A 26,951-nucleotide genomic window follows, 5' to 3' on the forward strand; every position below is an offset into this window, starting at 1 on the left:
GGGGAGCGTGCTTCGTAATCAGCTTGTTTGCAGCTGGATTTGACACTTTTTTGATCACAAGATGACGATTATTAGCAAACAAGAATCTCAGACCTTCATATCAAAGCTGTGCTGCTGTGTCGATGCAGCAGTGGGTCTCAGCCGGTTAGTATCGCCAACACCTCGGTACTTGTATGGTGCCGACCAATGTGCTTACCATGGTGACCATGTACTTACCATGGTGACCATGTACTTACCATGGTGACCATGTACTTACCATGGTGCCAATGTACTTACCATGGTGCCAATGTACTTACCATGTTGCCAATGTAGATACCATGGTGCCAATGTACTTACCATGGTGACCATGTACTTACCATGCTGCCAATGTACTTACCATGGTGCCAATGTACTTACCATGCTGCCAATGTACTTACCATAGTGCCAATGTACTTACCATGGTGACCATGTACTTACCATGGTGCCAATGTAGATACCATGGTGCCAATGTACTTACCATGGTGACCATGTACTTACCATAGTGCCAATGTACTTACCATAGTGCCAATGTAGATACCATAGTGACCATGTACTTACCATGGTACCAATGTAGATACCATGGTGCCAATGTACTTACCATGGTGACCATGTACTTACCATGGTGACCATGTACTTACCATAGTGTCAATGTACTTACCATGGTGACCATGTGCTTACCATGGTGACCATGTACATACCATGGTGCCAATGTACTTACCATGGTGCCAATGTAGATACCATGGTGCCAATGTACTTACCATGGTGACCATGTACTTACCATAGTGCCAATGTACTTACCATAGTGTCAATGTACTTACCATGGTGACCATGTACTTACCATAGTGCCAATGTACTTACCATCGTGTCAATGTACTTACCATCGTGTCAATGTACTTACCATGGTACCAATGTACTTACCATGGTGACCATGTACATACCATGGTGCCAATGTACTTACCATGGTGACCATGTACTTACTATGGTACCAATGTAGATACCATGGTGCCGATGTAGATACCATGGTGCCAATGTAGTTACCATGGTGCCAATGTACTTTTGTACTATAGGGTATTTAATTCAAATTCAGCAAGGTCAAGTTCGAGATAAATTTCCTCCGGAACATCACAATAATGTCTAACATATATATTGTATATGGATGTTTCCTAGCAGTTGTATCAACATCTATATATAGCCAAAACTAACTAATCAAGTAAAGAAACTTCAATTGAATAATATCTCAACAATAGTTATTGTCAGATTTCAAATTGAACAGGATTATTATTAATTGGAATTATTATGAATTACTATAGACAATAATAAATAAATGTTCTTCTCTCATTTCAAGTATTAAATAAGGGCCGGCATTTTAAAAATAAAACTCATTGCAGAAAGCTTAATTAAAAAAAAGTAACTCTACAATTAATTTAACTGAATGTTTCTTCAGCTTTTAAATAATTTCCTCCAGTTGTGAAGTGGAAAAAAAAGCCACAAGATTATATTCATCTTCTAAAAAGTGTCATTTTTGCGCAGGGACTTTATGTTATCGGAACCACTTGTTTCGGCTCTATTCCTCTCCGTTTACATCATTGTTAAGCAGTGAATTCATGTTAGCATGAATTGCATTAAATTGCCGTCGTCTGTGTTCATCACGATCATTCTGATGCTTCAGACGGGCCAAACTGCATCCGTCCCGCACGTAGTGTGAAAGTGAAACGGTCACATATTTAAACTCGTGGTTAATGTGAATTGAAAACCTTTTTTTCAAAAAGGTATGATTGATTTGTTTTCCTCATTTTTTAGCATTACAGGTAGCATGATGACCTCCTCCACTGTGCAGGCATGTAAGGACATTTTGCAGTTGGTCATCAGCTCAAATGTAATTTGTCAGAGATAATTACATTTAAAACTGTAAGCAAGAGCATAAAATAATCGACTGATAACAGTGATTCAATTGATTTTGGTCTAAAAGTACCGACTGCACTTGTGTGACTTATGTTAGGGTGGATAGTTTGGCCTACAAAGCAGTTATTGTCCAACCTTTAAACAAATAGTTTTAGTTGCCACTAGAGGGGGCAGATTAGAAAACACTCAATCTAAATTGTCATATGATGATAACTTTTGCTGAAACTAACACAATACTTTGAGTTCTAAACAAATTACAAAGTTCCCCTGGAAGAGATGTCGGACCAACTCGTTCTCACTTTGATTGTGTTAATACTTAGTTACTTATTGAGTGCCACTTGATACACTGAAGAACCCTTTAGTGGCATGTATGATAAGCAACCATCGGCGTCAATACTAGAAAGTCAGAGCGACTGACGGAGTAGGAAGGGAGTTTGGATGGCCAAACAAACATAGGGCTTCCACACAGGTGACCGCTGTTCATGTCCAATGTGAAACCAAGTCAATATTTACTCTTTTTTTACCTTACTTATTTTAAACCAAACCACGATCTTTTCCTCGGATAAATAACGAATTGGAGTCAAACCTTCGTTCAACTTTCCGCAAGGATGATCACGTAGACATTTGAAGTGGAATCTTGACGAGGAATCTTTTGACACATGTCCTCGCGGCAAGCCGAGCCCTTCAAAGCTCGTCAGAGTTTTTAATTTAGTTCTCGCTCATCTGCGTAAGCGTAGCGATAAAATGTCGGACGTGCACGGACAGCCGGAAACCTGCCGCGGAGGAGGAGGCGAGCGTAAATCAGGCTTCAGACGGCTCGGCTTGACAGCAGCTCCTTTAAATTTAAGATGACAACGTTTATTTTCAAGTCAGCTATATCTTCTCGTCTATAAGATATCGTAAAATGACAACCGCCACCACGTGTGCTGAAATCTCTGAAACTCTGTAGAACCAATCATCTGCCATCCGACAACAGGGACTTTCTTTTTCTTCTTTTTTCCCCAAAGAGAAGCAGGAAGTAGACCTTGTTCTTAGAACCCTGGTTGATTTTTCTCTGCACTGGTGCATATTTGTCACAGTGCTGACCCTTATTTTTATTTTCCGCATGCACATTTTCCCTGCAATCAAAGGGACCGGCCCAGCCTGTGCAATTAAAACACGTTTTAACCTTGACCTTGCAGCACGGCCAGTGGAGGCAAGGACTCGCCGGACTCGCTACAGCATGCTGGACACACAGCTCCGCCGGGAGGGGAGGGGAGGGGAGGGGGGTGCGGAGAGAGAGTGAGAGTGATAGAGCGGGAAGAGGGGAGGGGCCGAGGGAGTGACAGAGGGGTTGGGAGAGAGAGAGGCTCGGAGAGCACAGGAGGCAGATGGAGAGAGGGTGACGAGGGCCCGAGCCGTCTCTCTCTCTCTCTCTCTCTCACTCTCTCTCTCTCTCTCTCTGTCTGGAGCCAGAGGTATGAGGATGGTCGCTCGCTTTCGTCCTGCTGCCGTCGACTCTGTCCCGGGCTGCTCTCCATGCCTCTCTCTGCCGGTAGGGCTGCTGCTTTCACCTTATCATGTGTCCTTTCCCATGTCATCCACCTCCATATCTTTCTCTCTTTGTCTGTCTGTCTGTCTGTCTGTCTGTCTGTCTGTCTCTCTCTGTGTGTGTGTGTGTGTGTGTGTGTGTGTGTGTGTGTGTGTGTGTGTGTGTGTGTGTGTGTGTGTGTGTGTGTGTGTGTGTGTGTGTGTGTGTGTGTGTGTGTGTGTGTGTGTGTGTGTGTGTGTGTGTGTGTGTGTGTGTGTGTGTGTGGAAATAGGAGAGTGCACATGCTCTGTTTACGCCCGGCGGGTGTCTGGCAGAGACGACTGCAGCAGCCCCCTCTCCCCATCTCTCTTCTGATGTCATGGCAGCTGATGTTTGCTTGGAGGACTCCCGCGGGGACTCAACTTCTCAGAGAGACTGTTGTTGTCCTTTCTGCCCACCCCCCCTCTCTCATCCCCCTTCTGTCATTTTTCTTTTCTTTCTTTAACCGCTTGCTGTCTAACTTTTTGCTGAGCACAGGGCAGTCGGGGCCCGCGTGACCAATCCCTATTGATCCGTTAAACAGACCCAGGAATAGTTCATTGCATCGAGCCGCTCTCTGCTGACCTCGACAAAACGCCTCCCGCGCCGCACTCCCCGTTGCCGCGGTTCGAGACGGAGGGTCACTGGCAGTCACTGCTCCGCCCTCAAAAACATAACTCTACACAGGGCATATCTCACAGTACAGTTTAAAAGCGTTTTAGCAAAGCACACATTAATTCATCGATAATGGCTTTGGAGGGGCGCTGGCCCGTGGCACAGGATTATGCACGACTTGTGTGATCTCTGGATTTAATTCCATCTCCCGGCCTTTTTTTTTTTTTTTCGGTTCTTGGTTGATATCCCAAGGGGCAGGATTATTTACGTTGATTATGCAGCATTAAGCTGCTTGGTATCAGATAATTCCACAATGACGAAATCCTCCGTGGTTATGAATTAAAATGGGCTGAGCTCTGTTGTTGTTTCACGCTCAGGAGAATCCACATGCAAGCCCACAGAATTAGCCTTTTTATTGGGGTTTTAGATTTTCATACGCGGACAAAGGACATTTGTTCTCAACATTTTCACAAAACATCTCCTGCACATCAAAACTGCAACAAACATCGGCAAACACATCCCAGATCTCTGCTGGAGGAGCCTTTTTTCCTCCAGCGAATGTGCACTGAAGCATTTAGGCAGACATCACCATGTGTTCAATAAATCATGGGCCAATCAGAGGAGTCCTCTGGAGCCGCTGAGAGAGGAGAGAGGAGCCAGGAAGCCGCGACCAGCGTCTGATGAGTCATCCGGCGCTCTCTTCAAAAGGGGTTAGGAGGTGAAGCTCTGCTCTGCTGGCCCTTCACTCAGTATCACGCTCCAGGATAATGATTCTGATTGGAGTTTGCTGAGGTTGAACTGATTCCGAATCTCAAAGCGCTGACTCATCGTTGCCGAGCGAGACGTTTGCTTTCGTCTCCGAAGTGGGGTCGTCGTTGTCGTCGTGTGGAGAGGTGGATTTTTACGGGTCCTTGCGTTGAGCCGGGGAGGGAACAACCGGGTCTCAATTCACAGCTGCACAGCGTAGGTGGATAATCCGTCTCTGGTTGAAAACGATGCAATCGGTACACGCTTCACTGTCATATCAAATCTTTGTGTGCAAAGGGCTGCAGTCAGATTGGAAACATCTAGCACTGTATCTGGCCTTCAATGTTCCAGTTGTTTTGTTTTCAAGTGCCTTATTGTGGTTGTGTCCGTTCTGGCTCTCAATTCACTTTAAGAGAAAGTAGCGTGAGGTTGTTGTTGTTGTTGTTGTTGGACAATGTCGACTTTTGCTCTTTTTTAAATGATTTTTATAAAAGCAGCGAGTAGTCTGGTGCAAAGCTGCAGCAGCTTCAATCTTCTGTTACTGCTTCCACAAGATGCGTTCATGCCCAGCGTAGAGTGTAGGTCACTGGTGTTTTGGCAGATTTCAAAGCCCAACGAACAATAAGCGCATACACACCTAAAACATAAGAAAATAGATTTGGAAAAATACATTTCACGGTGTGGTTACACACTTTGTTGAGTTCACAATTTTTGTTTATACTTCATAAGAAAGAACACTGCACAAATGTGTAGTATTTAGCGAAATCTAATAACATTTTTATATCTATGTTTGTGTGTTATCATCACCTGAAATGTGTTGATTTTATTTTGTTATATATACTATACTATATATGATATGGATGGCCTCTGAGCGAGAGGAATAGAGTTAACCTTGGTTTCCTCAAGGGGGGGAGTGAGTGAAGGGGTGTTCAGTCCGACCCTAGATGTCACCAAATCTTATGTGTTACTTTTTCGACAATGTAAATTGCACTTGAGGAAGTGAAGGTGAAGACCTAGCATGTAGGACATTCCAGCGCCTCTCTCTGTCCTGCATGATTCAGCCAGCGTGCATGCGGATTCCAATCTGTTCGTGCACGCCCAGCATTGGAGCGTTGGGCGTCAACAGGTTGCCATAAGGCTTGGTAACATGTGGCAGGGGAAAGCCGCAGGGGATTATTCTGCTGGCGCTCCGTCTCTTCGATTTATTACCAGCATTACTGTCGGCGGACACATCGAGCCGCTGTGGAGAAGATGTGAATTGTGACCGATGGCGCGTCATATTGTTTTAGTTCCACTGCTACAACCGGGCGGCAGTTCCGAGTGAACTGTTGGCTCTAGGCATGACTGTAAAGACACTGCACAAGCAAAATCATTTATAATATGTTAGAACAAGTTGTGGTTGTAGCGAACATTACAGTTGAACATTGATGCTTGTTTCCTTTGGGATGAAATTTAGGTTGTGGGGCAATTCAACACGTTTTAGTTGTGTAATTTGGGTCTTTAGAGAGTTACTGACTATTATTTATGATTATTTTATCCGCGGATCGAAGTGCTCCATTTTACATAAATTAAGAAATAAACCAAACACAATGCACAAAAACATGGATTAACCTTGCGCATAAATTGCAAGAACAGAGGCCATAAAGCCAACCATTTGATAAAGTGGCCTTGGGCAGATGTTCTTAAATGTGGGTACATGAGATTTGTAAAAAATAATAGTTTGAATCAGCATCTATTCAAAATTGCTTTAACCCTTGTGTTGCCTTAGGGTCATTTTGACCCGAATCAATATTACACCCTCCCCCCGCTTTAGGATTAATTTGACCCCATTCAATGTTTAATGTCGGTGTTCTTTCGGTAGTCAACAAACAAACATAAAGTGCCTCACACTTAAACTTGGAAAACAATATTAATTCTAATAATTTTCTGGAGGTTTTAATTGCTGGCGTCAAATTGAACCCAAAGGGTAAAATATGTTAGACAATATAAAGGTAACAGGAGGGTGAAACATTGAATCGGGTCAAAATGACCCAAAGGCGGGGGGAGGGTGTAATATTGATTCGGGTCAAAATGACCCTAAGGCAACACCAGGGTTAAAAATAGTTATCTAATAAATATTCAATAAAATATAAATATATGTTCATAAACTGAACTGTATATATTCTATATTAAATCAGACATTGATGGCACAGCGCTGTATATTACATATTTCTTTCAACCAAAAATTATTGGCACTGCTTAGGAGGTACTCAGCTCACTGGAAAAAGGTTTAGAACCACCCGCCTAGGGGATAAAAATCATTTGTCTCCCCTCATGTCCTGTCATCGCTCTCCCGTTGGCGAAAGAAAATATATCTCTGTTCTATTTTAGAATTGTTCAACAGTCAAATATCTCACTGGCTTTCAATGTGATCTCTGACAGCTCAGCTGTAACATATGGTTGGCTGTTCTCTACCAACAGATGATGTGTATGAATACAGAATCTGTAAGCAATGGGTTGACAAGGTTGTGTTATCAGAAGCAGTCTGGTTTTACATTTGTAGTCCAGGTGAACTTTGTTGGAGAGCAATAGAGGCTGAAATGCCATCACAAACGACACTACATTTCTATTTTTTTGGGAGTTTTTCCCTAATCTGATGTGAGGTCCTGGGACAGGGATGTCGTATGGGTACAGATTCTAAAGCCTTCTGAGGGGAGTTTGTAATTTGTGATATTGGGCTATACAAAATTAACTGAATTGATTTGAATATCTGTCATCCCCTGGCAATGGTTCTTGCCTAAAGTTTGTAAAACTGTGAAACAACCCGGTCGTAGACATAAACAACATTATCACATCTTAAGTTGCTAATCAGACTGTAAACGTTGACCAGGACCAGAACGATCAGAATACCAACACCTGTCACATCCGAAGCTCGCCGCCTGGTTCCGGTGATAATCTCTATGGAGATGGAAATCGATGTGGTGTTTTTAGGTTTACAGGTAACCTCAGGGAAGGGCGCCTTTGATTAGTGACCTAGCTGGCGATTACGTTCACACAGGCCCCGTCAGGCAGATATTCAGACGCCACATTCATGCCCTCGGGACATAGCAACCTGGAGAAAAACATTATTGTCTTCGGATAATTATCTCGCTGAGTCACCAACTCGAATCCCCAATGTCCCAGTCCTCTTTCTCCACCTCCCACAACCAAACTCTGGTTGACAAATAGTCAAAGGGGGGGGGGTGTCTCACCTCACCTCACTAAAAGGCTGGTGATAAATGGTTGAATGCCAGACCCCGCAAAGGTTGTTTGTGGGAAATGTAATGGATTACGGAAATGTTCCTTCCTGTTATTTTTTTTAAATATATAGTACTGTACTATCCTTAAAAAAAAACAATTACCAATTCTTCTTCTTCACAACATCAATCGTCATTTCTCCGACTTGGAGGGAAATAACTTCTGCTGACTGTCCAAATGATTTGTCACTGGAATGGAAAGTCGCTGAGTTGTCGGTGTTCTTCCTGGACATAAATAATAAGACTGATCCCTCCAACTGTGCTGAGACTGTGTATTCGACTTCCTCCGGGGTTACTGTTCACACACTGACTCACGGATGAAGCAGGTTCACCGCGAACAGATAAGGGACCCACACTGGGCACATTCTGCCATCCGTGTAGCAATCGTGAGCGTCAAGCTTCCCTTTCACAACCTATGAGGTCATTGTTCCGTAGTGAGGTTCAGTCTGTTCATGATTAGCTTCTGAGGTTGAACGGAGGCATCTTTTGAAGACGACGAGAACGTCCTCGACAGCTACGAGCCCCACAAGCTGATAAAAGTTGCCCGTGCGGTGGTACCGTAGAGAGCGGCAGGGCCCCGGTGTCCGGAGGAGGAAGTACAGGTTCAAAAGGTCAGCAGAGGTCCCATCTGAGGAGGAAGTGTTCAAGGGGAGGACAACGGATCTCCAGGGGCAGGAAGAGGCAACCAGAGGTCACTTCAAGATAAGGTCCAAGTGCTGCGCTTATATTAAAACATTTAATAAGCATTTTTAGAGGGAAGCTTGGCCAAACCTGAGAGCTGATAGGACAGATGCAAATAGATATTCGCTTCCTGGTTTCCTTGTAGCACTCGGTTCTGGCTTCTAACGTTATAGCTCGGAAAAACCCAAAGGAACACTGATCTCAGTGGCGTGACTAAGACGGTATAAAAACACCCAGTGTTTTCATTTTACAAGCTAATGGCTGACAGAATTGCATAGCCAAGGAGAAGTTTAGAGTTTTATATCTAATCACCGATGGTGTCAATCTTTTGCTTTATAGATAGATAGATAGATAGATAGATGTATACTTTATTGATCCCGCAAGCGGGAAATTACAGGCAGATCCAGGAAGATTACAGCATAACACGAGGGAAGAGAGGAGAAAATAAATTTTATAAAACCCAGAATATGCCCCTAGAGGGGTACACCTTAGCACAAAAGCACATACATCTAAACATACAAAAATGATTATCTATTGCTACTTTAATATAAAAAGTTTTTATAAGTGGAGCTTTACGGCATGTTTGACATCGTGGTTCTTTGACCGTCTCTGTCTCGGCACCTTTAGGGAATTAAAGATGGAGGGACAATGAAGTACCTTTGTGGCTCACTCTATTTGTTATTCAGCCTCTCGGACCAAGTCTCTCATGCGCCGCCTCACGAACACTGATCTATTTTTGCTTCCTCACTATTTAACTACAACTCAGTGGGAGTGTCCCACACAGAAGCTACCTCCCCTATTTCTTTAAATCCACCCGAGGCTGTCAATTGACAGGAAGAGAGGAAGGCTGTGGGTGCCACACTCTGCTTTTTTTCCTGACTGGGTATGTGATGGCATGTGTTATAAACTGAAGTGTTAGGTGTCGGATGAAGGATAGTCGAACCGAGAATTATTTGAGAGAACACGGCGCAGAGTTTCAGCTTTAGGGAGGGTGCCGAGAATAATCAGCCAGGGTAATCAAGTGTGTCTCACCAAGCTGCCACTCCCTTTCCTTCTGACAGGCAGGCTCACAACTTGTCCTTTTCAGCCTCACAGCTCTCCTCGGGCGAAGGTGAAAACAACTCCAGCAGGAGGACGGGGGGGGGGGGGGGGGGGGGAAGAAAGGGGGAAAGGAGGGGGGGTTGCAGGACAGAGAAAAGGCGTCTTTTATCGCAGACGCCAACATCAACAGCGCCCAGAAAGCAGACAGAGGTGCTGCCTGTCCTTCAATAGCCTCAGTGTGCGTGTGTTCTCCACCACAGGAAAAATAAAAAAGGGGAGGGGAGGGGGGAGAGCCAGGCAGGGTGGTGCCTACTACAGCCACAGTAACTCTCACCAGAGCCACGCTCCATCAGTGTGAAGGAGGAGAAGGAGTTCTGCCCGTCACGGACGGTTTTTCTGACATCTTTCTGGAATTGAAACCTACCAGCTGCGGTTCGGGTGACGGAGGTTGAGAGTGACAGGCCTGGAGTCAGAGCTGTTCTGCACAATGGAGGTAGGTTCATGGCCGTCAGACTCCCGGGTACCTGACTGGGGTTTGATTTAATATTCATCCTTCGTTTCGGTGATTCAGTGACTGCGGAGTGCCGAGAGAAACGCTTTTCTGTAAGTTGTTTGATGTTTCATTCTCTGTCTGTCCCATTTGCGCTCATTTTCCTGCATCCCATCTCTGACGTCAGGGTTTCTATCCTGTTCGGCCTTGACCGGATGGTGGTTAAGTTCTTCCCCTCACGGTAAATAGTATTTTCGGTCCTGTGCCTCGCGGCGGATGATGTGCAGCTGCTCCCCGCCTGTGCGCCCCCGAATTCCTTTTCCCCTCGCTTGGATAACGTGCCCTTGAAAGCAGCATCCGGAGCCATTCGTTGCCACTGCGCATGGATCCCAGACTGCATTGTTTTTTGCCCTAATGGTCGAGCCCATCAGTCACTCTGGCGGCAGCACTGCCCGCTCAGTTCCAGCGATGAGCAATGGATGGAGGCAGGGAACTGACATGACGGGGCTCTGGAGCTGATTCAGCCTCCCTTCACCTCGCCCTTCTTACCCCCTGTTCACCTAGACAGTCCATCATATACTCGTATTTAAACAATGAGTAAGTTCATTGTGTACGCTATCACACAAATGGTTGTATGAGGATACTGGGTCGATGCTGATGTAGGCAGACCCACTACAGTACTTTTGTGAAATGCTTAATTCAATATTGACTTGAATAAGCATTCGGTGTTTTCATTAAATGTGTTTTGCAAACTGTAATTTAATTTCACCTTGAGAGAGAGTGAGTGTGCAGCTGCGGGAGGAGGAGCAGAGGTTGGAACAGAGGGACTCGGTTTCTGCAGAAGTGTGTGGGATATTCAGTGGGATTGAAAACTTGGCAGGGTCAGAGTTCTCCTCTCCGCCTGGGATTAATATGATATCAATCGAATGATGCAGCTGGTGCCAGGTACAAGCGGTTTCACATCCAGAGCTTAGGACGGACCCGAGGCGAGACGCTCACCCAGTGCTCCGAGTCTGGTCTCTGGGTAATTGTGTAGCTGGTCGGCGCCGCTCCAGACGCCACACAGCTTTGGGAAAGAATGAAAACCTCAAATCGCATTCATAAACGTCTGCAAATGTGCAGCGTCTCGGTGACCGATTATGTCAATCGGCAGACTTATAAACCTCAGGGTTCATTCTGGACCTTATTGACAAAAACCTCAACACCCAGTCCATTGACCTGTTTATTCTGGAGCTTTCAACTGGGTCACAGATCTTCATTCTTTGCACTGGTACATTCAAACTTCCATAATTCTGAGCACTTCTTTTCATCCATGTTGGTTGTGTTATGTTCTGCTGTGAATGTGTTTTATCCACTATGTTTTTGACAGGTCAAGCAAACACAGGACTCTGACCCGGGAGAGTTCTGTTCGAGTCCCACGTGAAACCAAGTCAACGTTGACTGACTTCATTGTAGTTTTATCTTAAGTATGTAACAGACATACATATTTTACGTCACATACGTAGTTATTTGAACCCAAGCTAAGATCTGTTCTTGTAGTTTTGTACAATTACATTTTATTTGTATAGCACTGAAATCGCAAATTGGCCTCAAAGGTCTTTACAAAATGTGAAACAGACGACAGTCTTTGTCGCTGGACCCTCGTATTGGAAAAGCACCCAACCCCCTCCCCCAAAAGAATAGAATAATGACAGTAGTAGTACTAATAATAGCAGAATACTAAACTAAAAATAATCTAATCATGAACACTTTTTCCATTTTGGCTGAACTATTTTTGTTGTCATATTCTTCCATCATGGTGGAAGTGGTTTGGTTTACTAACAACAATTATTAACAATTATAGCAGCATCAGTGGATATCATATAATGATAACAGCAGAAATGGTAATAGAAAGGTGTCTAATAGTGATAATAATTGTATTATTATTGTTGCGTAAGTAGACCGAAAAACTAAGTCAACCTACGTTGGAAGTTTTATTTTTAAAAGGAGACTGTGAAGCATCATGCCACTGACCATTCACCTGTGTTTGACAACGAGGAGTTGAGTTGGGATTTGAGAATGAGTTGCAAAATCCGAGTGGCACCAAATAACCACGCTGATCCAAAAATATGGAACTGTAAAATGAGGAAATGCTATTTTTAGTCTCGGTGTCATGAAATGTGTGTTCCTCCCTAATCACCTCTCCTCCATCTCCATCATCACACCCAGCCACTGTCCAGACGTTCTGGGATGCAGTCTGAGCACGCTCAGCCGGGCCCGCTCTCCCCGAAATAGCCAAATTGTTTATGAATACTAATGCGAGCGCCTCGGGTCTACACCCCTGCGAGTTCTCTCGTCTGCCAGGATCTGTCGCGCATGTTTATCCAGCATTATATGCTGACATCTGATTGTTAGGGAGTTCTGTTGTGGACAATATCTGGTTGGGCTTCCTTGAGCCAGCTATGCAATGCAGCGATGATGCACTGTCACCCTCTATCTATGGAGGACATCAGAAAAATGCTTCCTGTCTTGAATTGTGAGATAGCATCGCGGGAGCTCAGACCCGACAACAACAGGCACTGGAGATTAAAGCTCAACCCTGGGAGGGGAACAAAAACAGAAAGTAAAACCACAGCACCATGTTAGGATTATTGTCTGAAGTCATTCTCTCTCGCTGAGATCCAATCTACCAGGATTATTTATAAAATCCATCTGGTTTATTACATTTTGGGTCTTGTTTAAGTCGTTTTTTGGCTGCCGTTCCTACCAGCAACAACAACATTGTAATCACAAATGTAGCCGCTGACGTCTGAGAACGAGCCGACCTTGCGAGAAGCGAGTCACATGGGTCGAGAAACACGAGCGGTCGGACAATCAGACTAAACGTATTTGAAAGAGAAAAGAAAAATGATAAAGAAATACCGTTGTGTCTTTTGGGCACGATTTATCACTTGTCGGGCATATAATAACATAACATTCATTGAGTCAACATGCAATCAGATATGTGGTTAAGGCCACGGCTCACACAGACGTTTATCCCTCCATGAGTCTGAAACAAGCTAGGGCTTGTGCTTTCCTCTCTCGATGAGAAAGGGTCAATTTTAGTAAAAGCTGGCTGGGAATCAAGTATTCCTCCTCATGCCAGGAATCACTTCGGCCCAGGACTTACTTTATGCCCGAACACGATCCGAGACCGAAACACCTCCACCTAACCTCGAGACGATGGGGCTGGCGGATTGCACCCTGTCACCAAATCACACTTAGATCACAAGACTAAGTGTGAGTTTTATTAATAAGGTGGTGTCATGTCATAGAGCAGGGATTCCCAAAGTGTGGTGCGCGCACCCCCAGGGGTGCGCGAGCTGCCTCCAGGGGGTGCGCGAGAGGAAAAATGTAATGGTGGTCTAATGGTGTAATAATTAATATTAAACATTCTCAGGGCTCTCAAGTGTCATTTCGGTCTTAACTCACGCACTCCCGCCACACATCGTATTTCTTACGCTGAAAAAAAACTCTCGGCTATTTAATGTTTGAATGCAGGGGTTAGGGCTGCAACAACGAATCGATAAAAATCGATTATTAAAATAGTTGTCGTGCGATTATTACAGCGCTCAATAAGTCACGGAGTATAAACAAAGTTGAGTTGAGCGCAGAGCGGCGCAGGAGAAACAAGAGCGGAGCGAGAGACGGAATGCTGCGTTGTGAGAGCCAATCAGCGCTGAGCTGCTCCTCTGTTGATAAATCTAATTGGCTGCTGCTGCTCAAGTGGCGCTGGAAGCGGAAGTCATTCACGTTGTCGGAGAGTGGAGACATTCACGGAGCTAAGTGCGCCTCCGGGTGACGTTATGAACCCAGACACCAGGGCGCTACATGTCACGACGTGTGTGGCATTTCCACAAGAGTATAACGTAGAAAACGTGGTTATTTATTCCGTGGCGGATAGCGGAAAATATTTTTCCATGGAGAAAGGCAACGGAGATAAGCCACGACTCGCTGCGAGCGCTGCGCGTGCAGACACCATTTAACGGAGCGGAGCAGCGCGTGCGCTCTGATCGCTCTTTTAATGAAGTATCGATACTAAAAATATGCTAAATCACATCGTTTTTAACATACGGGTACTTTGTTAGTATCGCTACACCGTGCAGCGTGACAGCAGCAGATGTAGTGGACTAACATTCAAGCTAACCTAACTTCCCAAACGCTGTGGACATCTGAACGCTGATTGGCCGAGACGCGACACGTCCATCAAAGACGTTTTATTGAGAAGAGCACCACTTCACATTTTTTCCGCGTCTCACTGCAATCTCAATGGCAGCGGGCCAGGTGAAAAAAATAATAACTCGTAACGCGTCTCTGATATTGTTCAGGGGGCCGGTCCACATGGGGACCACTGCTCAGGAGAGGAAAGCTGTCAGTCTGTTTGTGACGGTTCATCACCATGGTGACCAGTGAACAGGTTCATCCACATGACCAGTGAACAGGTTCATCACATGCTGACCAGTGGGTCTCCAGGACCTTTCCATGACTTTAAACCAAATTTCCATGATTAAACATTTTGTGAAAACTCTGTCTATACGTGACAAAGTGAGAAGATGTGGTATTTAAACTAACAATGAGAATTCCAAAGCATACCGTATATATACCGTGTAAATTAAAATTTGAATAAAACAAATTTGCATTAGTTTTCCAAATATTTTGGGATTTTTTTTTTCAATTACTTTTTTAGGCCTGCTAATAGCCATTTAAGAATTCCATGACTTTTCCAGGTTTTCCATGACCGTAGTGGTCGCCGCAGAGCTCCGACGCCGGTCTGCGCGCATCGGGATGGAGCAAAGAAAAAGTCACTCGCAACCCCCCACCCCCCCCCCCCCCCCAGCTGGAACCGAGTGACAAAGATGTGAGCACAAAAAAAAGCAACTCTTAAGCCTTGTCGCTCATACTTGTTTTGTCTCATACTTTGGTTATTACGAACATGACATTGCTATTTAATTGCATTCTTTGTAGTCGTAAAAAAAGGTCTCAAACGTCTTCAAATGAACCCTGGAAATCCCTGCACAAACCATTTCCCATTTGTGTCCACAAATCCTGACTGACTGGTTGAACTTTGATCGACCGTATTTACAGTAGGCGTGTGCGGTTCCCCTGAGGAGTGAGGAATGTTCACTGACAGTACAGGTTTGCTTACTTTCTGTTTTACCATGCGGTTTGGATAATCTGGTCTAGTAATACAATCTGGCTGGTTCGTTTTAATGCCTAGTGTCCGGACTTTGTTTCATCGGTCACCTGGAGTGGCCCCGACTGACCGCGGCCTCGAGATGGCGAGAAGGGACTAGAATGAAGAAACTAGGAAGTGACTGGGATTGAGTGGAAATGGAGAGGATGGGGGCATCTGTGTTGATTAAAGTTGAGGCGAAAGAGACGGATGAGGAATAACGAATTGCATTGACCTCACCACCCCTTTCTGAACAGGGGAATAACACATAACCTGCACAATAGATTGTATATATTATGCAGGTTAATATCATTCATGAACTCAAACTACCCTCGGAAGGCCCAGTGAAACAGAAGTTCGAAACATGCGAGACACATTTGTCTCCGGCTTCCCCCACTCGCACCAGCTGGTCAATTTGGACTTCAGCGAGGTGACGTAGAGACACGATATACATTACGTGCCGTGTTGGCGCCGGAGCCAATGGACAGCTCGGGAACAGGGTGGAGGAAGAGTTACAGCTGGAGGATTAGCAGCGATAAGCTGAATAACTGCTAGCTGGTCACTGGTGCGACCACGACGGAACATAAACACCAAACAGACCGAATGCAATGTGGTCATCAACACCACATCCTCGTCTGCCAGCTCCACACCCTGCAGCCTGCTGGATTTATAGTACACTAACGTTCAAAAGTTTGGGGTCACTTAGAAATGTCTTTATTTTTCAAAGAAAAGCACAGTTTTTTCAATAAAGATAACATTAATCAAAAATACACACTATACATTGTTAATGTGGTCAATGACTATTCTAGGTGGAAACGTCTGGTTTCTAATGAAATATCTCCATAGGTGTATAGAGGCCCATTTCCATCAACTATCACTCCAGTGTTCTAATGGTACATTGTGTTTGCTAATCGCCTTAGAAGACTAATATCTGATTAGAAAACCCTTGTGCAATTATGTTAGCACAGCTGAAAACAGTTATGCTGGTGATATAAGCTATACAACTGGCCTTCCTTTGAGCTTGAAGTTTGAAGAACACAATTAATACTTCTAATATTAATCATTATTTCTAACCTTGTCAATGTCTTGACTATATTTTCTATTCAATTTTCAATTCATTTGATAAATAAGAGTTTTCATGGAAGACACAAAATTGTCTGGATGACCCCAAACTTTTGAACGGTAGTGTATGTGTGTGTGTGATTGATAAAGGGTGCACAAATGTATGGATGCTGGCGTTTGTCTTTTAAGTTAACGATGTGGGCCGCATATGCATACCACACAGGTCCGGGTCAGGAGCAACATGCATGTGCATCATTGGAGCAAGTGGTTGGTTAAGTTAATCCTCTCTCTTTTTATCTCTCTCTCTCTCTCTCTCTCTCTCTCTCTCTGGGGGAGAGGCTCTGGGAGGCGGAGAGGGCCAGGGCCACGGCCTGCCTTTCGAAGGCCACACGTGGGTGGGTTCTGAGCTCAGGAATTACAGCGCTGAACTGGAGCCAAACGGCTTTGCAGCAGACCGCCAGAGCCACGGCCAGTCGGCTGGGCCCCCACCAGTTTTAGGTGTGGGGCGATGCAACTGGCCAGAGGAGGGGTCGCTGCCTACATCTTCTGTTTTGATGTCAAAATGCACCTATTCTAAACGGGACATGACTCGTGCAAAGGGGGAGATAATTATAAACGTGCTGACATTGTTATTGGTGTGGCCTACGCACATGTGGAAACACGCTGCAGTCTTCGCTCCAAGTTGGTAGAGGGTAATGGAAAACAGCCTTAATGACTGCAGTAAGTTGTTTAAATAGCGTGCCTGTTGTTTAAGTACATTTACCTCCGGCTCGTAATTAAGGCAAAATGGATTGTAGAGAGAATTGGGTCAAAAGGTATTTTGTTTTTAAAGCTACAATAAGCACACACTAAAAGCCACCCGGGAAAACATAAAGGCTGATTTTTTTCTTTCTTTGTTAAACACACACGCTCACTAGCCACCCGGAACCACAGGTGTCATCTTTTATTCGCTCATGTTGTACATCCGACATCAGGGCTGGTCATCGTTAAGAATATTACAAAGAAACGGAAATAGACTTCCTACTTAATTGAATCTACTTGATAACGGTATAGAGCAGTGGTTCTAAAATGTCGGTACGTAAAAGCACTCCAGGGGGGTTATTTTTTATATATTTTAAATGAGCAATTAAATCCTTTTTAAAATAACTATTAAACATTGAATAAAATATGAGTTTAAATTCATAAACTGGATTGTATATATTCTGTATTAACCCTTGTGTTGCCTTAGGGTCATTTTGACCCGAATCAATATTACACCCTCCCCCCGCTTTAGGATTAATTTGACCCCATTCAATGTTTAATGTCGGTGTTCTTTCGGTAGTCAACAAACAAACATAAAGTGCCTCACACTTAAACTTGGAAAACAATATTAATTCTAATAATGTTCTGGAGGTTTTAATTGCTGGCGTCAAATTGAACCCAAAGGGTAAAATAAGTTAGTAAATATAAAGGTAACAGGAGGGTGAAACATTGAATCGGGTCAAAATGACCCATAGGCGGGGGGAGGGTGTAATATTGATTCGGGTCAAAATGACCCTAAGGCAACACAAGGGTTAAATCAGACACTGATTGCACAGCGCTCTGTCTTACAAACAATTTTCAATCTAAAAAGGCGTTCCACTGGTCAGGGGGTACTTGGCTGAAAAAAGTATCTTTCACACCGGAACACCGCTGAAAAAAGATTGAGAACCAATGGTAGAGCGTACCGATAACCGATAACCCAAAGGTATTTAGAGAAACAGCCTCACACTTGTGATGGGGAACCTGCTTCAAATTTTGCATTGTTCCATGATGAACTCTTTCAGCTCGAGAGCACGGATTAAATATTGTGTCACAATCCAACCGGTCCATGGTGCAGCCTCTGTATTCGGATATGGAGTCATGTAATTGCACATACGTCAAAAGTTGAGAATGTGAGCTCCTCGTGTTTCTAAGTTCAAGACGCATTTGTCTGCAGCTTCTTCTCTCACAGCGGCTGGTCAATGTACTCACCAAGCAGAGCATAAAATGCAGTGTCTGTCAAACGACTCTATTTGTGTGCCTTCCGGAGAGGAAGCAGTCTCATGCAATATGTTAAAAGTAGCAACGCCTTGGGAGTGACATGTTGTCACTTTGAATGTAGGAGGCGGTGAGCAGGGAGGGGTGGAGACATGTGGACATGGTGGATGGAGGCAGAGTGGTGTTCACTGGAGGTCATAGTTGGACCGAAGCCGTCCAGCCTGCTGAGAAGCAGCAACGGATGTCGGCGTTAATACAAGGACGCCTGTTCCTACTGGTGCCACTCGGGGTCTGGGCAGACAGGTGTGTCCGTAATACAAACTTTTAAAAGATCCATCTGGTCTTGAGTTGTCTTGTCTTCAACTACTCTAGAAGAAGACACTGTTTCATGAATTCCTCTGTGTTTTAAGTGCGACCGATAGATAATTAACACACAGGTAAGCGCATAACAATCAGTACAGTGCACACAGTCATATGACTACAATAACAGAATAATATAAAGACAATATTTTACAACTGAATATTGTCATTTTTAGCCAACTCAAGTGTTTAGATATTCTTGTCATGTACAAGTGGCACATTGAGATTTTCAATAGATAAATAAATAGTGTTTGCCAAATGGGGCAAATGGATGAACGACTCTAGCTAAAAGCTATTGTTTAGCTGCTTAAAGCAAAATCTCTATTGTATAATCATACAATCGTATGCCCTCTTTGTTTCGTGCCCATCGATTCCAAGATCTTCTACAATCACCAGCACCGATCTACCTTTAAATCCCCTCTCTGTGTTGTTGTTTTTGTTTTATCATAAAGTGCTTTGTCATACTCCTTTTATCAGATGCCATTTTGGATGATGACGTTTGATTCTACGGTGGCTCTGAGTGGTCAAACAACTCTTATGTTGGATTATTTTTCTTTCCTTTTTTTAAAAAACCTCTTTGACACAAGTGATCATATTTGTTTTCAAATGTCTGTCGTGGCTCTGATGTAGTGGCTGTTAACTTCTGTTAAAGAGAACCAACTGTCCTTGACTTGGCTATAGGCCGGGCTAAGTTTTTTTAATTAGTGTATACATAAAGCTAAACTTAAGACTTTGTAGCAATTTCACCTTTCACTTCTGTTTTTTACCAGCGACAACAGCAACTCTTGTGTAGTTTTTTTTGTGTAGTCTTGGCCAAATGTGGTCCTAGAGACTCGTACTGTACCCGGAACGAGAGAAGTTTTGAGTTCTTTGCCAGGTGTTTATATTTCTGTCCGTCTATGGACAGATTTTGTCACCATGATAGCGTCGCAACCGTACAAGGTGTCGACCCGAACCTGAATGAAGGCTGAATTCAAAGATGAGTTTGGGGCAAGCAAAGGCAACGAAGTACGGGGATGGGAAGTGGCCAGCAACAACCCCAGGTTGCCCGAGCTGCACTTCCAGAATGGAGGAGAGTAAAGGAATGCATGGCCACATGTGTCCTCTGAGAGACCTTCTTAACTCCTTTTATGATTAAAACATCTACATTCTCAGCACCTCTCTGCTACACTTTCTGTGGACCGTCACCATATGGGAAACATTTAGCTCCTTTTGATTAAGCCCTGTAATGGCCCATCGGAGAGGCATTCGGCTCCAGCTCTCTCTTCACTCTCACTTATCGTATACTGTAATTAGGTTTATTTTCCTTGTTATATAGAGTCGTTAAGAATTAGTTTCTTTGAGGCAGAAGATATATCACCAGAGATTACACTGCAGAATCAGACCTTCGGATCTCAACCCAGAACAAACCCATTGGCTGTGTTATCTCCGGGCTTTATGCTGCACGGTTGCTTTGGTTTCGATAACATCCTTGGCCGACTTGACGCATGCCCGTTGTTTGGGTAATGATGTCATTATAAGGAAATGGATAGGGGGCCAAAGCAGGGGAATAGAGGGGGATTATCACCCTGAACATCAGCACAAAGATGAGAGGGGATGTGAGTCAAACATTCCCCATAAACCTAAAGAATAGCTCAGCAGGTCAACTGGCCAAGCAGCTGTTGCTTATTCTGCTTTCACTATTAGAAGACTTGTCGTAATCAGTTTATCATTTTATCAGATTATGATTCGCAAACATGGCATGTGTCTTCCATGTAAAGCTCTTGAGAGTTATACTGAGGTAAAGCTCACATTCCTGCAGCTAAAGTGGTACATCCAGAGGGTTTCCCCAGACCTTTTCCTCGCCGCATAGAGTCTCATGCTAAAAATAAAGCCCATCTTGCTCAATCTTCCAGACCTTTTTGCCTCTTACTTGCTGCCCCTTCCTGTTTAAATTAAGACACTCCTCATCTATGGGGCAGCGGGGCTCCACACGACCCGGTTTCCTCTGGAGGAACTCCCTCCCCTCTTCCTGCGAACGCCCCGCCTCACAATGCTCCTAAAGGGGGCCAGAGCTAAAGAGGTATCCGAGGGTGAGGAGCTGCATTTAAGCCCGGGGATGGTGTCGCGGCGGGAAGGGTGGTGATGGGCCTGGAGTATAGAGGGACTAAGAAGGCAACATGTGGTGTCTGCAGTGTGCCTCGGACAGGTCCTTGCTTGAGCTGGAATCAGACAGCTGGTAAGCCCAACGTATGTGTGTGTGCCTGCTGAAGTGCGTGCAGAAGTCGCTACTTTTAATGGCTCTTCGACATGGACTTACTCTCTGATTTGGCTCTGAATTTGTTTCGTGATGCAGTTTGGACATCTCACTGATGAGTCCTCTTTTTTCTGGGGCCGCTTCCAAACTCAACTGAGATCAATAGGGAAGGCATTTATTATTTGCTGTTACTCCTTATTGGATGAGTTGTCTCTAATGTGGTGGGTTTTGTGCCGGACCAGAGCTGCTGATGATATTCATTTGGGATGCATCAAAGGATTGTACTCCATTGATGAGTCAGTCGTTGATTTTCCGCCTGCGTGCCAAACAAGTGACTGCCGAGCTGAGTCATATGTTAGCGTTCCTTCGCACTTGACTTTAATCATCTTAAACGGATTCCGAAGAGTTACTCAAACGTGAACAAAATGCATCATAGTCAGTGTGAGTGCAAAACAAAGACAACCAGAGGAGGGATGTGGTTTGTGTGAGTGGCAGGTTTGAGTAATTAATTCACCACTCCAAAGCAACACAGCGAGAAGTGGCTCCACTTGGCGAGGCCGCTCAGCGCCACCAAGAGGGCGTCTCCAGGCGAGGTGTTGGCACCAGAGATGTCCTCGCATCACCGGTTCCCGTCCGCTGGATCCGTCACATCATCCTCTCCTACAAACACCTCATTAAAATTATATCAGCCAGCAATTTATGCACCGTCATGGTACGCCACAGCCTTTTTGTGGGGTTTTCTTGAATTTATTGCCGCAATCTAACTCAGGAGGGCAGGAGGTGACGTGCACAGCTTTTTATGTCGATGTAATCCCTGACATTGATGAGGCACTCATTTCACTTGCCAGAATTAATTTACCAGTCAAAAGATGTTTTGTGAAAACCGCTGTGTCATGTCTGGGGCTCTCGAGGAGCTCTGTTGTCGCTGAACTAATCGGGAATTTGAATGGGGGGCTACATATAATTCAAATTAAAGCCTATGTTATAAATGTCTGTGGACCAGCAGGCTGTTCTCTTACAGCCGTGGCTATACCAACGCAAATTAATGCGTTGTAATTTTTGTATATCATTCCATGTACTCATCAACCGGGAAGTATTGGGACCGTAAAAACCCACACAGGGAAGATATAGCAGGGGGGGGGTCAAACTAAACTGGTCTTTCGCCCTGGAGACTGCTGTTTGTGCCGCATGTGAAAGTAGTCAACGTTGATGTATTCAATACCATCTTTTCCTAAGACCAACTAGGTAGTTTTTTTGCCTAAACCTAAACACATATTTCACAATTTTTTCCTCAAACTGACCAATTATTTCACCCTCTTTTCCGACACCTAACTCTAGTTTTGCTACGAGTATTTCCGTGAAGCCCCTTTGACACCAAGTTCACTTGTTTTTGACACATGTAAATCATATATTTTGAACATTCCCCGGGGAGCAGTTTGGTTCCTCCGTGTCTTCACACATGACACCTAAATTGAAGTCTTTGTAGAAAGCGTGGTACTGTCTCACCTCAGGATGAAAACCAGAACCTTTCTCTTAATATTATGAGGACATCTCATTGCAGAAATAGACGGCAAACCAATTTTCTGTTAATGCGAGGTTCATTCCCAATTTGTACTCAAGAGGGTCCTCTCTGTCTCGACATATTCTATAAGCTCTGGTTTCTCAATCCTTCTCCTCTGACCTTTTTATCCAGTTCTCATGTGCCGTAAAACTAGATTTGGGCCGGGGGTATTAATTTTAATAAGGCTGTATGAATGCTTGGCACAGACTGCAGAAGGTTCTCAGTTAGTCGACTCAGTTAGGTCTGACCAAAGTCACCTCACTCTCTCCTCCCAGTCTAGGGGAATTTGATCACCGCTGAGGTGACTCAACCTCTGTGCTGCAGGAAGAAGAGTGGGCTCATACATATTGAAGTATAAAGTGTCTCTTGTATTTCGTCCTCAACTTAGCCCTCCCAAAAGCAGCTGTTTGTGTCGTCACGTCAGGTTTTTTATTTTATTTTTAAACACATTTATTGGTGTCTGCCTTCTCCTGCATTGCTCAGAGAGCAACATTTCAAGCATGCTGAGCCTCCCTTCAAACCAAACCAACAAACTTTTTCCAATTAGACGGCCTCTGCTGGAGCAGACGTATTAAGGCCCGCCTTTCAGTCTAATTAACGGACTTGTTCTGCCTGATTCAATGAGCTCCTTTTGGAATCCAAAACGTGTCGAGACGATTGACGGGGAGGAGAATGAAGATGCGGAAAGGGTTTTTTAAATGAGCTCACGATGTCGGATTCAGAGAGGGGTAACGTATTCTCGACCGAGAGATATTATCCCATAACAAAGCCTCAGCCAGTCAGTTACTTCACTAAGACTCAGCTCAAAGGCAACCTACAGAATAACAACGGCTGTTTCCAGGTGGTAACCTTCCTTTCTGCTGAGTGAAGCTGATGCGAAGTGTCTTCAAACTTGCATTATCTCTACTGACCAGCAGGGGGCAACTCTGTTCCCATTGGAAATCCAGAGTCAACGTATTTTTCCGTACTTTTGTTAAGTCACTGACTCATTTTTACCCAAACCACAATGTTTTTCTGAACGTAACCAAGTGGTTTAATTTGCCTGACCATAAAGTGGTTTTGTTTCGATTCACAACAATTCACTTTTACATTTTGGTAAATGGAGTTTGGCCCGTCCGAGGTGTGAAGAGTGGTCGTGTTAATCACTGATAATGCACATTCAGTCGGCTGATAACATGACAAATGATAGACAACCTCTGGTTTAGATTATGCCAACGAGGTCCTCATTCGCCAAGAAAATGGACGACGTGCTTTTGCATGTGTATTTTCTCTTGTTCACCGGATATCAACTGTGCTTGAATGATATAAACTGAATGTAAACTCTATTAAGCTGGGACCCTTTTGGTAATCTGTTTGCACACGCCATTGACGGGCATCGTTTATCTCTGATTCCACCTCCTCTTGACATCAAATCTCTTTCCTATGAGAGGTTGTATTTCAGCCTTTATTATCTAACCTTGACACATTATACCACAGAGATTGAGTTATTTGACAAGGTTATCCAGTGATAGATGCCTTCCAGATGGATGTCCTTGTTCTGAGCCGTTCCGCTTCATCCATCAGCCGGTGACAAAGAAAATTAAAAGATATTGAGCGTATTTTGCAAAAGACAGTTGCTTTAAGGTTAAAAAAAAAAAAACAAGCTCACATTTCCACCGTAGATTGTAACTGGCAACTTGAAGTTAGGAAATGAGTGATGTGTGGGCCCAGGATCAAATAATAGTGTCACCTTACTCCTGACTTGTTTTATAATTGTGAGACATTTTTCTCTCTCGGCCTGATTGACTGCGCTGTTGATCAAAGGTCAGAGGCCTGCAACCTGCAGCACTGACTTTATTGTCTTCTGCTCACTGTAAGTCACTGCTGTGTGCGACCGATCGATGAGGGAAGTGCAGTAAGCCTTACTCACACTAACCATGCTAACCACCTGCCAGATGGTCGATTGAACGCAGCTCTCCACTCATGCCGATAGACTCCGTGCCAGTGTGCTCTTTTTGCATATATGTCATTTTACTAGTCTCATGGACTCCGAGGAAACATAACAAAATCTAGGAAAACCTGATGACAGTTTCTCAACTTTGGCTCAGAGTCCACACAATGTAGGTGTTTGACAAAGAAATACCTACAAGTTGCATTATGGGAAGTTTAGGATGCAGCTGTGAGGACATATTCTGTTTCTTCGCTTGTTCTCGCATCCGCCAACGTCGTTTGCCGAGCTGGCTTCTAATTGATTGAAATGAACTGATATCTATATATAAAACACACTGAAGTGTTGCTATATACGGCCATCCGTTTCTTCTTTTCTCCAAAGAAAATGGCTTCTTTAACTTCTTTAGAATCAAAGGTTTCTACCTCTCGAGAGCCGATAAATTGTTATCTCGCATGTTCAAAAAAAGCAGACAGCAGTCAGATCAGGTAGAAGTTTTTTTTTCTTCCTTCTAGTGGCATTTGATTCCCCAAAGTGGTAGTTATTGAGCTGTGTCCAAGGTCCAGAACACTTAATCCCTCTCAGCTAATCACACCAGCGTCTCAGTTGCGGTTGACATTTAGCTGCTGCAGTCCGGTGGGCGCGGCTGCCCGTCACTCCACACCGCCGGGTTTTCGTCCAATCGGCTGTCCCCGGTTTGGCGTTTGTGCCGCTGCGAGCAGACGAAGATGCTCATTTATTACCTTCGCATTGAAAATGCGGAAGGTTATGTTTTGTGTATTTATTTATTTATTTATTTGTATGCGTGTTACTCGCATAACTAAAAAAGTATTAAACCGAATTGCATGAAATTTTGTGGGATGATTGGTTATTATCCGGGGACCATTTCATTAGATTTTGGGATCCATCGGGTCAAAGGTCAAGTTCATGAAAAGGTCAAAATCTTCTTTTTACCATAGCGTGGTCAATTTTTATCCAATTGGCATAAAACTAATGCCAACATGTTAATAATTCAATGCCCAATCTTGTGATATGCGAAGGTATGCGCTCTACCGAGTGCCCGTTCTAGTTTTGCATGCTTTAATCACTCCTGACATTGTGCCTTCTGTTGTGATTGAGATTGTGAATGTGGAGCTGCTCATAATGTTGTTGGGAGTTCAGTATTACGCACGGGCGTTTAATTTATTCTTAACAAGATGCAGTGGAAGAGTCTTTCCGCTCAATAGGATAGGATGTTCTGCATTGTGATGGGAATGTGTAGAGAGAGCAAACATATCCATGCCCCCTCCCAGAGGTCTCAGAGTTCACTTCTCCCCATCCTCACATGCCTCTCTCCGGAACACAAAGCAGTGCGTGCCCTCAGGACTGTGACTCAGCGAACTAACCCCCGGTGTGCTCTGTGCATTGCAGTGTGGAAGGTGATGCTGCAGGCAGCGAGGTGGGCGCCTCCCTGGACCCCGGCGGTGGCTACAGCTGCATCCCAGTGACCCACAGCGGCGGGCTGGGCCCCGACCACCTGGACAACCAGCTCTACGGACACATCCTGCTGCCCGGCCACTTGCGGCCCCGCCGACCCAAGCTCCCACACTCCCAGTCCATCCTCCGCAAGCAGGCAGAGGAGGAGGCCATCAAGCGCTCCCGCTCGCTGTCGGAGAGCTATGAGCTCTCAGCGGACCTGCAGGACAAGCAGGTGAGGAGACTTCACCTTATGAAGTTAATATGAAATCGGGTGGTAAAAAATGACCGTGTAATTATCTCCTCCAGGCGTAAGCCTGTGTGGAAATAAAACGGGGAGAGATGCTGCACCAACTAATGAAAAGACAGAGTTGAAAATTCAGTCACAGTCGGGTGATGTCATAACTGGTCAAAATTAAATGAATGAATCACCCTTCTTCTGAATTAATAATAAGACATTAGGCATGTTTATTACATCTTTATCTCATTTATAGATATGACAATACCTGAAGGTTGTTATTATTATATTACCTGTTACTACAAACTGTCGTCAGACTGTCATAGTCCATGTCCCTTGAGGGAAGAGTGAGTCCACCGGTGCCCTTGGCCCTCTCGTGGTGCAGAGAAATATGAACCGGGTCATTTCACTCCATGACTACTTAGGTGGACATCTGGGTCAGTGTGGAAAGGGCACAGGGGCTGAGAGACCTTTGGACACCATTCTAATAATATCACTTTAGTGTGATGATTTATTTATCATTCATTTCAGTTTAGTGTGCACGATGTAATATAACCCCAGACTGATTCATTTTCATCCTTCTTTTTAATGAACGATATTTAAAC

The 26,951-nt window shown here is 44.4% G+C and overlaps 1 protein-coding gene across 7 annotated transcripts in view; it reads left to right on the forward strand.

Moving 5' to 3' along the window:
• Positions 1–26,951, forward strand: part of iqsec1b (IQ motif and Sec7 domain ArfGEF 1b) — a 208,261-nt gene that overhangs the window by 163,100 nt on the left and 18,210 nt on the right. For 6 of the 7 annotated variants that reach the window (XM_056438397.1, XM_056438398.1, XM_056438404.1 and 3 more), the window contains one exon: positions 26,064–26,343. In XM_056438397.1, coding sequence (XP_056294372.1) covers positions 26,064–26,343 — 280 coding nt within the window. Of the gene's footprint in view, positions 1–21,056; positions 21,148–26,063; positions 26,344–26,951 lie in introns of those variants that run through there. The other variant, XM_056438400.1, reaches the window with a different exon arrangement.

This window comes from Pseudoliparis swirei, chromosome 18 (assembly GCF_029220125.1).
Source record: "Pseudoliparis swirei isolate HS2019 ecotype Mariana Trench chromosome 18, NWPU_hadal_v1, whole genome shotgun sequence".
NCBI classification, from domain to species: domain Eukaryota; kingdom Metazoa; phylum Chordata; class Actinopteri; order Perciformes; family Liparidae; genus Pseudoliparis; species Pseudoliparis swirei.